Source organism: Brachyistius frenatus, unplaced genomic scaffold, assembly GCF_029030835.1.
Source record: "Brachyistius frenatus isolate BFR_SWC_R1_liver_20210118 unplaced genomic scaffold, ASM2903083v1 Contig_14, whole genome shotgun sequence".
NCBI lineage: Eukaryota > Metazoa > Chordata > Actinopteri > Embiotocidae > Brachyistius > Brachyistius frenatus.
The window spans coordinates 2,916,448-2,929,247 of record NW_027210613.1 but is presented as its reverse complement, the minus strand read 5'-3'; the positions used below and the strand labels follow the sequence as shown (position 1 = coordinate 2,929,247).

Here is a 12,800-nt window from a genome sequence, read left to right as displayed (position 1 = left end):
TCACAGCTTTCCACCCACTGTAGTAAATGATCAAACCCTTGATAAGCTGCAGACTGAGGTCAGTATACAACTTGTTTCTGTCCTTACGTCCACTGTGAGGGCAGAGGCAGGCACTGCAGTGTACTGGGGAATGTAGGTTCCTTGCATAGGAGCAGCCGCTGCAGCAGGCATGTACTGCAAGACAGAAGGAGGGGCGAAGACAGTAATGTAATATAGACACAAGCAATATGTCCTTCAGAATACTTGGAGGAGGAGTATGCTGTCACCACTCCACCAAACTACTTTTACAACACTAGTTTACTATCCGGAAGGGACATTTTAAAAGTACTGAAATAAGAAGACACGTTGCGTTTGACATTTAACACCACATTACATGATTTAACTCTATCCCAAGATCATTGTACATTTCAGAGTGCAAACCTTTGCCATTTGGCTTTTACTCTGAGGTCACAGAAATCTCTACTGGCTGATAATGTTACGTACGTTGTATATTACAACTCAAAAGATTAGCAAAAGCAGAGCGAGATGAGCCAGAGAGGCTAAAGAGGAAACTCACATTTGTGGGGCCCAGAGAGAGGTGGTTCATCTGCTGGGTGAGAGGAGCCATAACACCGGAGGGGTGAAGAGACAAACTGGGCTCGATGGCCGCGGCCGGGGTGATCACAGCACCCTGACAAAGGAGGGAAGGACACATGACTAGCCAGGTTATAGCTACTAAAATCATAATGTCAATCACAGGGAGCTAGCGTGTTAAAGGATGACTGAGGGGGAAAGATTGAAGTGGAAGAAACGTGGAGATGAAAAGATGAAGCAGCTGAGTAAAATAGGCAATGGCCGAAAGCTCTAACCAAACCTGAGCAGAGGGAGGAGTAGAGAGGAGGAATCTAAAGGGGACGGAGTCATATTCACTTTCCTGCTGAGTCTTGAATGAGAAAATTTGTATCACTCATATGTCCGACTGTCATACAAGAAGCTACCACAAGCTTCACCTGAGATAAAGGCTGGAAGCAGCTCACTAAAAACAGCAAGATTTCCTATGTTTAAGGTAAGCAAAAACCTGTCAACACATACCTTATCAACTAACATGTCATAGCTCACTTGCTTACGTCATACATAAGCTAATGTATAAGAAAGTTACTAAATAAATTAGATATAACATATTTAAGAGGTGCTATCAGCAGATTTATTTTGCTTTTGTACAGAGACAGAGTGATATCAGTCTTTTGGTAAGACAGAAAGTAAGCACATTAACAAAATGTTTAACTACACTTGCTTCAGAACACTCTGCAGAACTCTGAGCAGTATGTCTGTTTAACACAAGGCCCTGGTCATCATCAGGCTAATACAGCACACCATAGCGGCAGGGACAGGTACAGATGCAGAGATGTACAGAACAAAACCTGCACCAGAGCGCAGTGACCTGAGACTGGGGCAAAGGTTCACACCTGTCAGCATGACAGTGATCCGTAGCATAAAGCCAAGACAAGTCTCTCACTGTCCCTGAGTGGCTCGGCCAAATCCCAGACTTTAACCCCGCAGTACATCTGTGGAGAGACCTGACGGTGGCGGTTCACAGAAGCTTCCTGTCCAATCTGAGGGAATGTGAGAGGATCTGCCAGGAAGAATGGGATAAACTGGCCAAATCCAGGAGTGAGAAGCTCCTGGAGACTTACCCAAGAGGGCTTGGAGTTGTAATTGCTGCCAAAGGGTCTTCTACAAAGCACTGAATTAAGGACCTGAATATTTCTGTAATGGAAAGATTTCAGCTTTTTTCTATTTAATCAATTTGCAAACATTTCAAAAAACATGTTTTTCCTTTTTTGCTGTGGGTTAATGAGGGGGAGATTGATGAGCAAAAATGATGTGAATTTGATAAATTTACGATACAGTCCTCAGTATAATAAAGTGTGCAAAAATGAAAGGGTTTTGAACACTTTTGGATAAACTGTATTCCATAAATCAGTCAAAAAACAGCATTTAAAACAAAAAGGAACATAACATGAATAATCACAGCAAAATATGTCCGTGATCACTACAATGTGTAAAAGAATTATGCTTTTCAAGCTGCACAAGTCAATGAGAAATTTGCAGCTAGAAAAAGTAGTTTAGACTTCCAACTCAGTTAAATTAGATGACTACAAAAGGTTTCACTTTGTACACGGCAATGCAACCAATCAGCCGGGTTCCCAGGCAGGCCTGACAGAACATGCTTGTGAATGGAGCAGAGAGGCTTTTACTGTAAATCTCTTCAGTGTGAAGGGCTTTGATGCAGCCTAACACCTTGACACGCTGAGCTCTATACTTTTCCAGTACAGTTCTGCTACAGCCTCAACAGCTCTGTAAAGATTTAATGGGAGACTCCTCACGTTGTGTGCTGAGACGCCTGCCAACATTCCCGCAGTGGTAAACACTGTTCATTTGTGATAGCTGTTTAACTACACTTCCCATGTGCACAGACAGCATCAGTGGATATGTGCCAGTGTTGCTCTGGAGAGCAGTCAGCACTTCTACGGCTGAATGTTGAGACAGGATGTTAGAAGAACACAGGTATTAGGTTTTGGTAGTTTAGGCGCAGACCAAACTGTGTGGCAGTCTGGAGGGTTTCATAGAGAGGCTCGCAACAACACAAACAAGTAATGAAAGTTTGAGCTACTTGAAGTGATTCTTTTGACCGTTTATTCAGCCTGTCGGAGTTCTTCACAGCTGAGAAGCTGTAAGTTAAGATCCTTATGTCGGCAAGCTTCACAGACACACACACAGGCGCGCGTGCACACACTGTACAAACGGAAATAGTCAGAACTGTTAACAGTGGTGCAGTACTCCTCCTCCTGACTGAGATCTCTTTAGAACACAGCGGCATGGTTATTGAATGAGAGATACTCTACCTCTACATGCACAACACACACACACACACACACACACACACACACACACACACACACACACACACACACACACACACACACACACACACACACACACACACACACACACACACACACACACACACACACACAATATACACACACAGAAGCATCCACACACGACAGAGCTACCCAATTGCACAAAGCTTTGGCTCAGGTACGTACATTTACAAGCCAGAATGAGGCTACTACCCAAGCTTTTCATCCATCTCAATAATATGTTTTCTCTTTTAATGAATTCTCATCCTCCCGTGCTCTTTCTCACATCATCCACTCTCACAGCATGTTTCCGCACAGAGAGAAAGAAGCAAAAAAGAACAAGGAAACCCACAATGACTAATTGTCTGCTCTGATTTATAGCTGTAAAAGTGTTAGACTTGCTGTCTCTGCATGTATCTACATGCGAGCACTATGCATGTTGTACGGCATTAGACACTTTCCTGGGGTAAGCAGTAAATGAGTACAAAAGACAGAAAGTTATCTGTTCCCTGAGGACAGGAGAAAAAAAAAAAACAAAAAAAAATCTGTTTCAACTTTCAACTCGCTCCATCTCTCATTCACTTGTCTCCCTCTTCCTCTCCTCCCTGTCTTCCACTGTCATTTTTCCATTAGAGAAGTGAAGCTGACTAGCTGAGTGCTGCACTCACTGTGCAGCATCAAATACACAGTATTAGTGATAATGACACCCGTTTATTGGGAAAACCACTAACTGCTGCCTCTCTGACGGGAGCTCTCTGTGTGCAAGCTTGCCAAAGAATGTGAACTGGCCTTATTTGTTCTCTCATAGGGTGGTGTGCTCTGAAGTGCACATGTTTGCTGTATTCAACAAATAGATTTTCCATACTGAAGCCACACCCACGTTCTCAGGGCCAGCTTTAGGTTGTTGTTTTTTTACACACAAAAGCACGGAGGATTTTTACAGGACGACAAAAAGCACAAGTACTGCTTGGTTGCAATCTCTAAACATGCACCCGCAGGCATACATCGGTGACAGTTTGGCACGCACAGGATGTCAGCATTAAGAAAAAAAGAAAGAAAAAAACCTGAGCATTGTGCACTATTTTCAGATATGTGCGCTTTCTTCCGACATATTCTTCACCTCCTTTGTCTCCTCAAATGGGTTTAATATGGCAATTTAACTCAGGAAGATCTGAAATCCCAATTCTTCAGCTGTCTTATTACAGCCCTCCCCAATAAGCCGCCTTCTTTGTCTTTTTCTTGCTATGGCTCAGGTAATGCATTCATTTCCTGTAGGGGGATTTGTGAGTAATTATGCACAAAGACATCCTCTCACTAATTAAGATGTAAAGACAGGGAGTTCAAGTAATCTGGGCATTCCACCAAAGCTTGGAAACACACAGTCCTGAAGGCACTCCACTGTGTGTATAGGTGTGTTTAATGTGTGTGTAGCTCAATTAATCTGAGAGAGTGCGTGCTTACGCTGGTGTCTGTGTGTAAATATGGTTGTGTGAGTCAATGTGCATGTGCACCTTTATTCCTGAGCCATGAAAACAGCACATAGCACTGGTTTTAGTTCTAATTTTAATAAGTCCTTCATTTCTTTAGTGACTGGGTGTGTATAAGTGTTTGTCAGTGATACACAAAGCAACCTTCCAAGTCTGTTGCTGCGAGCATGTAAAAATCTCGATGAACTGTTGACCAAGTGATTAGCAGAGGTGTGCGCATCAACCTAAATTTGTCAATGAGCGCATGCCGTTGATCAAAGTTAGCAGTCAGTGACTGCAGTACAGCAGCAAGGAAGCTTCTGCTACCATAGGAACAGAATTGAGCTGCTGTGTCTTTCTCAGTCTCCCTCCCTGATGCAGCTTTAATTTGCCAAGCTCTTCTGTATCCAGGAAATACAATGACTAGCCTTCGCCTTTGTTGTCTAACAGGGATTTTGACTATGCATAGACAAGGCTGGGGAACAGGCGCGCACAGCCCAGACATGCTTTTGCAGCAGTTGTTTTCTTTTCTTTGTTCCCGATTTATTCTTTGTAATCCCTTCTTTCCTCTCTTCTCCCTGCGCCGGCTTCTCTCCCCTGTCCTCCCTCTGTCATATCCACAGTTCTCTTATATATTTATTTCCTCTTTCTCCAAACCTTCCTTCTTCCCTCTATCTCTCTGTCTGTCTTCTCCAAAGTCGTAGAAAGCCATATCAAGCAGCCTGCCAAATAATTAGATGGGACATTTGTTTGAAAACACATTTACAGAAGGGTATTATCCTCTCTTACAGACATAATTTTAATCAGATATGACAACAGAATGTGTTTAGGATGTGCCAGATAGACACCAAGAGGAAGACAGAGAGGAAGAGAGAACAACAGGAAGGTAGCAACAGAATTTTTAAAATGTTTAACTACTGTGTAGGACAGTATTTATTAGAGTTCCTCAGTGCATGGCTGATATACCATATCGGTGCTGCCTCTATCCTCAACCACCCCTATAGGTGACAGTTTCAGTGGAGCATAACTGGATTTTACAGGTGTAAAATGTCAAGGAAACCAACTCACCAACATGATAGAAATATAAGTGATAAAGTCTGCCTTGACCATTGTGTCTCTCGAAGTGAAGCCAACTTTATTCCCAAGAAAAATACCGAAAGGACAGGGGTCTGCTGCACTATTCCTCTATTACACAAACCCAGAAGGAGACAGCGCCCTCATGGGATGTCATAGCTGACAATATAATGTGATGGGAATGAAGGCTTTTGTCAGCCATGATGGTCATGTTTGCGGCGCTACACACTTGTCTTGTGCAATTAATTCACTTCCTTAATGATAGAATGCAGGGGAACATGTTGTGCAATTGAAACCTTGGATGTAAACATTATAAGCATCTATTATAGGCCACTTTAATTAACATTTCCTTTCCTTAGTTAATGTTGAAATTACTAACACTTTACGCAAGCAGAATCAATGGAACTGTGAGCTATCAGTGAATAAATGTTTATAATAAATGTAACAGGTAATTCAAGTTTATTTTCATCTGAAGCACTTCCAAGGTTACTGTACTTTCACATTAATATATTCTGCCTATAATTATCTAGTCCAACGGCCCTGCTGTAGTGAGAGGTAATCAACTTGTGAGCAGGATTGAGCTGCTGAGAACAGACAGAGCAACACTGTCCCTCACTCCTTCCACTAATTAAATACAGGACTCTGTCCCACGACTGGATGGAGGCGCAGAAAGTTTATACTGCATGCTGTAGGGAGTTACAGAGTGTCAGACAGACTTCGGCTGAGGCTCTGCATTGTGCTCCAAGCGAAGCTTGTGTAGGCTCAATCTCTTGTTACGATAGCTGTATACGGTCCCTGGATAAAAGCAGGGAAAAGCTGGAAGTTTGTATCGAGGTTATGTTTGTGTTTGAGAGTGTGAGAACAGAGGAGAGAATTTGTAGGTAAATGTAGGATTACAGTGTGTATTGACTGAACGCCTACACTCAAAGTCAATATATGTGACTGCACATGTGAATATTGAATACTGAATGTGTGCGTGTGTTTAACATATTTGTGTGTTTCAATCAAAGTTGTGTACATGTATGTGTGAGTGTGTTTGTCCTCGGACAGACAGAACTAAGAAAGTCTAAACCCTTAAGTCCACCAGACAAACAGACTCACTAAGTCTCCAGCCGGACACCAAGTGTAGATTTATATATTACTACAATGTATTTTATTGTATCTGTTGTATTGACATTTTTGATATATCTGTTACAAGTATCACTGTATACACCTGTTCAATATTCACAGGCTTACACTGACTTTAATAACCGAATTGTTTTTATAACCACAATTATTTTCAGGATCTGCAGTTTAATTTCAGACCAGCAGGGAGCACCCTTTTATTATAGATTTTACAGTTGGCTTTGCTGAGCTCTTGGAGCTGCTTTAAGGAGGTTATTCACAGGCTGATTCAGCAGAGTACAGCTGAGAAGCAGGGCCAGTTTTTTCCCCTGGTATGACCTGGGTTTGGCTTTCACACGCTGAACTCGCTGGACACTGAAAGTTTGTCTTTTATTACTTGGTTTTGTGCAACCTCAGAGATTCATACTGATTTCTCAGTGACCTATTGTCTTTGCTGCCATTTTTATTCTTAAATTATTAAAGATTGATTTGATGTGGGGGGAAAAAAGGGCACGTTAAATACTGTTACAAAAGCAATTACAACAGGCTTGTTGAGGCTTTTGTAGTTTTTGTACCATAAATCCTGCCACTGACATTCACATCAATAATTATGCTATTTAAAGACTAGAAAGGAACTCTGAAGCAGACCTCCACAAAGACCAATAGTCCAGTCTTTTATTAAATGCAACTCTGCAACTGCAACACTATACTGCATACTATATTATACTGTATGTTTGGCTATATTTCCAAAACTAATAGAATGATGTTAAAATGTGCTTTTGCCTAACTGAAGCCTCAAATCCCAGATGTACAGTTATAAATTGTAGATATTAAACATACTTAGCATACATAGATGAAAACCAGAAATGACTTTATTATCAACTGCATGTGCAAATATCAAGTCATATTATCATATTTACTTTGTAAATATGGCAGCTTGTTATTGATGTTTGAGGTGGTTGTTATGTTTTGTTGAGGCACACTGTTCAATTTGATTATGACGGATTTGATGGATACATTTAGTTCATTCTACGAGGGACACCAGTGTTGCAACTGACCTGCAACGCTTTTCTATTTAGTTTCTGAGCACTTGCTGTGATGTCATTTGACAAATAACTTGCCTGTTACAGTGACTTAAATAAGGGATAGAAGATCAGAATAACTATGGACCTTTACTACCATCTGTTATATTTTTATGTGCATGACGTCCTATTTTGAAATGTTAATGAAAGTGAAAAATAACTCCATCTGCCTCGTGATTCAAGTCTCGCTCCAAAATGTAATGGGTTCTTTTTTGGCTGTTCTACCAATATTCATGTAAATTGGGCCGATAGTTTTTCTGTAATCCTGCTGACAAAGAAACAAACAAACTGCACTGAGAACATGACCTCCTTGGCACAGGTAATATTCAACACATTTTGAAAGTTTTAGATGATGACATGCTAAAGCTCAGACATGACAGGCAGCAGGGTTGTATGAAAAGGAGAAAAGTGAAATGGGTTGGAGAAAGGAGAAAATTACTTCACTGGGAAACAAAGGAAAGGCTGGTTCCAAAACTTACTGTAGGTTGCATAACATACTGTTGATGTGGCATCCAAGATGTACTCTGGACCTGAGGAAAAGAGGAGAGGAGAGGAGAGGAGAGGAGAGAAGAGGAGAGAAGAGAAGAGAAGAGAAGAGAAGAGAAGAGAAGAGAAGAGAAGAGAAGAGAAGAGAAGAGAAGAGAAGAGAAGAGAAGAGAAGAGAAGAGAAGAGAAGAGAAGAGAAGAAAAGAAAAGAAAAGAAAAGAAAAGAGAAGAGAAGAGAAGAGAAGAGAAGAGAAGAGAAGAGAAGAGAAGAGAAGAGAAGAGAAGAGAAGAGAAGAGAAGAGAATAAGATCAGAGATGACGAAGGAAATAGAAAGAAGGAAGATGAAGAGTAGGACAAAAGGAAGGACAAGAAAAATAAAGTAATTAAAGGAGGAGGAGATGGGCATGAGTAGGAGGATGCAGAAGGGAGGTCAGGAAGAGATGAGAGGAAAGCAAAGATCAAAAAGAAGATTGTTATAAGTGGGTAAAGAAATGAGGAAGAGAGAGCATAAAGAAGGACAATGGAAGACAGAATGACAGGAAGTGAGAGTGAAAATGAGAAAACCGAAAAAGAGAAAAGAGAAAATTAATCATTAGCTCAAGTCTTTACAAGCCCATTTCAGAGCCTCAGTCCCTGCGGCACCCTGTCTTAAAGAATATTACAGCAGTAACAGAGGGTCGGCTATACAGTAGGTTATGTTGTAATTATAAGAGAATATGAAGACCACAGAGAGCAAAACAGTCCAACAATTACTGCTTTACTGTTAGGGTTTCATCATCAAAGCCTGACTTGGCCACAAATCAGTACTTTCATCTCATCCTGCTACCGACTGCCTGACCCTAACATGAGGAGAAACAAGTCCCTGACGGCCTCCTTGTCACACAGAAGATATGCTACGCATGCACTCTATAGTGATTACGGTATGTGTGCATGTGTATGTCTGCTTACCCTATATATGTCTAAAGGGAGTTGAAGTAACACAGGGCAAGTTAATTTCTTGTGTTTTCCTCAGGAAGCAGGATGCGACTGCGAATTCTGCTCTGCTAAAGATGTGTCTTTGCATTTGTCTTTCTCATTTACAGCAACATCTCTCGCAAGTGAAAATCTGCAGGAGGAGGACTGCTGTTTGTTTTAAAATCTGTGTGTTTGACGAGCTGAGGATCAAGTGCTGAGTCTGCCTCTCAAAGACCCACAGCTACATAGCAAACCAGTTTTGACACGACTTGGTTTGGTTTGTGTGTGTGCGGAAGAGAGCGGATGCGACACATGGGAACAGAGAGATAAAAGGAGCATTTGTACCTGAGAGTGAAAGATCAGTGGGAAGAGTGCTGCAACATAAGCCAGTGTTTCATCACTGCTAAACTAAGAATTGTCTTGAGTTGAAATAGCTGATGGTTCAATTTCTGTGTTTAAGTCTTTTCTGTGAAAATACAACCTCTGCTCTCTTCACCTGTACATCCACAGATTACAATTGGACAACAGTAAAAACATTTTTTTTGATTTCAACTAATTTTAAAGTCAGAAATATTTTTTGAGTTTAGCGACCAGAACGGCTGTGGATTGGACCAATACAAAAAACCTGAAATATTCCAAAAGCCGTGGTCCCATGTAAAGGTACTGAGTTCTTGACTCCACTCAAGATGAGGCAGGTTTTACGCTGAAGTTTTCTTTCTTTCAGAAAATCTGAAATACATTTTAGTATCCTTTGAGGCTTATTTAGGGATTTGGTGAAACACAAAGAAATCTGGTCATGCATTACCATATACACATGATAAAAACAACTAGTATCCTGGTTACTATATTTTTGCACACTTTGAGTAGGCCCTTGCAATATTTGCTATCTAACAATTCTGCAACTGTTAAATTTGACTGCAGCTGCTGATCTTACTTGTTCCAGGTGGGAAATCTGCTTTCTGTGAACCTGTCTGCAACATACTTGAATAGGTCAATATTTCAATGCTTTCTCCCATCTAAACTACCAAGTGGCTTTCATTTAACAAACTTTTTACTGCCCACCCCTGGTCTAACCCATTCAACTTCTGAGAGGCTCCACCTACCTGATATGTGGAGACAGGAGAGGCAGCAATGAAGGGTGTGATTGACGTCTGAGCAATCATCCGATTGGTGGAGATGCTGTACGGCGAAGAGAAGAACCTGTGGAAGAAGATATGACACGATTTAATTTTGATTATTTATTTCAGAAAAACTTGTCGACGTGGTGTCTAGCTGAACCATGGGCTGACTAACAGAAGTGCTGACAAAAATGTAACATCAGTCAAGAGGCCTATCTGCCCATACAGTTTTAGCTCTCCAAATGCAGCGACATTCAAAGGTGAAAATGAGGTTCTGTATCTCCTTGTTTTCACCCACCCTGTACACTTCAAGACACCGCTGACAAAATGGATCAGACATCATCAAGGCTGTCATGGAAACAATAAATATTGCAGTTTCACTCTGTGTCACACCATCAAAGATATCTTAAAATGAGACTTGACACTGCACCAGAGTACACATCATGTTACAAAAGAGTCTGCTTCACTGCTATGCATAATAATGAATTATCACCTTAATGTGTGAGTGGGTGAAATGTTTCAATATTACCCTTTATGTTTCCACCTACGCATATCCCGCTTCCCAGGGAAGGCTGCATGTCTCACATCTGCATTTTATACTGTATTTACCGCTCCACCAATACCTTTGTTTGCCCTTCTGATTTTGCGCTATCTCTTTTTTATGTTTTTATTTTTTTCATTTCACCCCCTCAACCCTGCAGTGGTAGAATGCTGTGGCTCGCAGTGCTTTATTTATCATTGTATACCTAGAGAGGACATGTTTCATCCGCCAGGCCGTGTTGCTGTGCCCGATCGATCCCAAAGTGTCTGTTGACTGAATAATGGAGCAGGGGGAGGGGAGGGGAAGAGAGGGGCAGAGACGGAGACAGAAGCCCTCCCCCTATCTATTTCTAACACAGCCATGATTGTATAAAAAGGCACACAAACCAAGTGTTTTGTTATTGAGGGAGAGAAGTACTTTAAAAACACACTCTTAGTTTACTTCTAAAGGTTACTTCAAACTACTGACAAATATCAAATTGTTGGTTTTGTAGTATATATTCATTAAGACCTGTATTGCCTGTAATGTAATATACAGAGATGACAGCGGGGCTGAGCAACCAGCCACAGAAAACTTAAGAGGGATTGGTGCTACTCCGCTGACACACAAGCATTCCCCTCATTTTAAGGGTACACTTTCTGTTTCACGTTACATTTGTTTGCTCACTGATGGCGTGCGGAAGGCTCGGCTACGAGATCCAAACCCGCAGATATTTCTAAACTATTGCAGTCCGGACCTTTGTGCATGCAGTTGGTCTTCAACTGCATGCGATAAGCTGCAGAGCGTGATTGTGCTCCACACAGACATCCAGTCTGATCTCACTTGTTCCAGGTGGGAAATCTGCTTTCTGTTAACCTGTCTGCAACATACTTGAACACGTCAATGCTTTCCCCCATCTAAACTACCAAGTGATTTTTATGCACTACTTAGTGCGCTGAAGCCTATATAAAGTAGTTGTAAATGAAGAGTAGAGCCACAATGGTTCACTCCAGTGGAACCAGACAAAAATATTTCATTAATGAATGCAGTGGTAGGTTCAGCTCCGGGTTCATGTGCAGCTTGATTGTGTGTTCTGAACTCAACTTACTAACCTAACTCCTTGATTTCTCTTTGCACCTTTCATTTCACTCTACCTTCCAGAAAACCACAAGTTTCCCATGTTTTCCACATGGGACACATGTGATCACATGTAGGATACATGTACAGGTTTCACATGTGCACAATCACACAACGGCTGGCTTACCTCGATGTTACCATCAATTTCCTTGTATGTATAGAATAAAAGGAAAACCCTATTGACAGTTTTGCAAATATTCTCCATTAGTGTGTGCTTTTTGAGCTACAATACTACAAGGGTGAATTTAACTCCATTTAAACCAAGTTGAAAGTTTCAGACAAACATAGACAGATCTTCACTGGATAAAATGTTTTAACATGTTTGTCAAAGTGATGATCATTGGGGAGAGGGGGGGATCCTGTCATGATAATGCTGTGGTATGGATCCACGATTTTGACTGTATAATTAATGTATTACTTGCATTAGAGATACTGTATTACTGTCATTGATGAATACAAATGAAGGAAAGCAGCCAGGTCATTCAATACGGTTCTCTGATTGTGTTTATTGTATTTTTCATTAGACTGATGTGCATTGAGAGAGAGAAGTAGTAGGCAGAGGACAGATGCAAGGTTATTGATGGAGGCTATTAGCCCCGAGCAGCACGCTGTCAATGGGGACTCCAGCACGGCTGTTTAAACAATGCACTAAATATGTAATTGCAAACAGAACATTATTACAGGATTGAATTTAAAACCTCTGCGAATCCCCGGTGATATCTAAACGCCCTGTCAGGAGTTTGCCCAGAAAAATTAGTGAATGATTTAGTGCTGACCTCAGTGACTTTTCAGCGGACAGATGTGGGGGAGCATGCTAAAATATATGTGCGTGTGTGGGCAGGAGAGACAGAAGAATGAGAGGAGGTATAGATAGAGAGACAGAGAGGTAAAAACAGAGAGAAACAAAAAAGGACAGAAAAGAGAGCAGATAGGAGGCAAGAGATTGAGAAAAAAG

The 12,800-nt window shown here is 41.2% G+C and overlaps 1 protein-coding gene across 1 annotated transcript in view; it reads right to left on the bottom strand.

Annotated features, from left to right (window-relative positions):
• Positions 1-12,800, bottom strand: part of LOC138617854 (RNA-binding motif, single-stranded-interacting protein 3-like) — a 119,362-nt gene that overhangs the window by 4,406 nt on the left and 102,156 nt on the right. Inside the window, exons 9-12 of the mRNA XM_069693174.1 lie at positions 10,174-10,270; positions 8,109-8,159; positions 557-670; positions 88-174 (exon numbers count right to left, since the gene is read on the bottom strand). Of these exons, the coding sequence (XP_069549275.1) occupies positions 88-174; positions 557-670; positions 8,109-8,159; positions 10,174-10,270 (349 nt within the window). The remainder of the gene's footprint in view (positions 1-87; positions 175-556; positions 671-8,108; positions 8,160-10,173; positions 10,271-12,800) is intronic.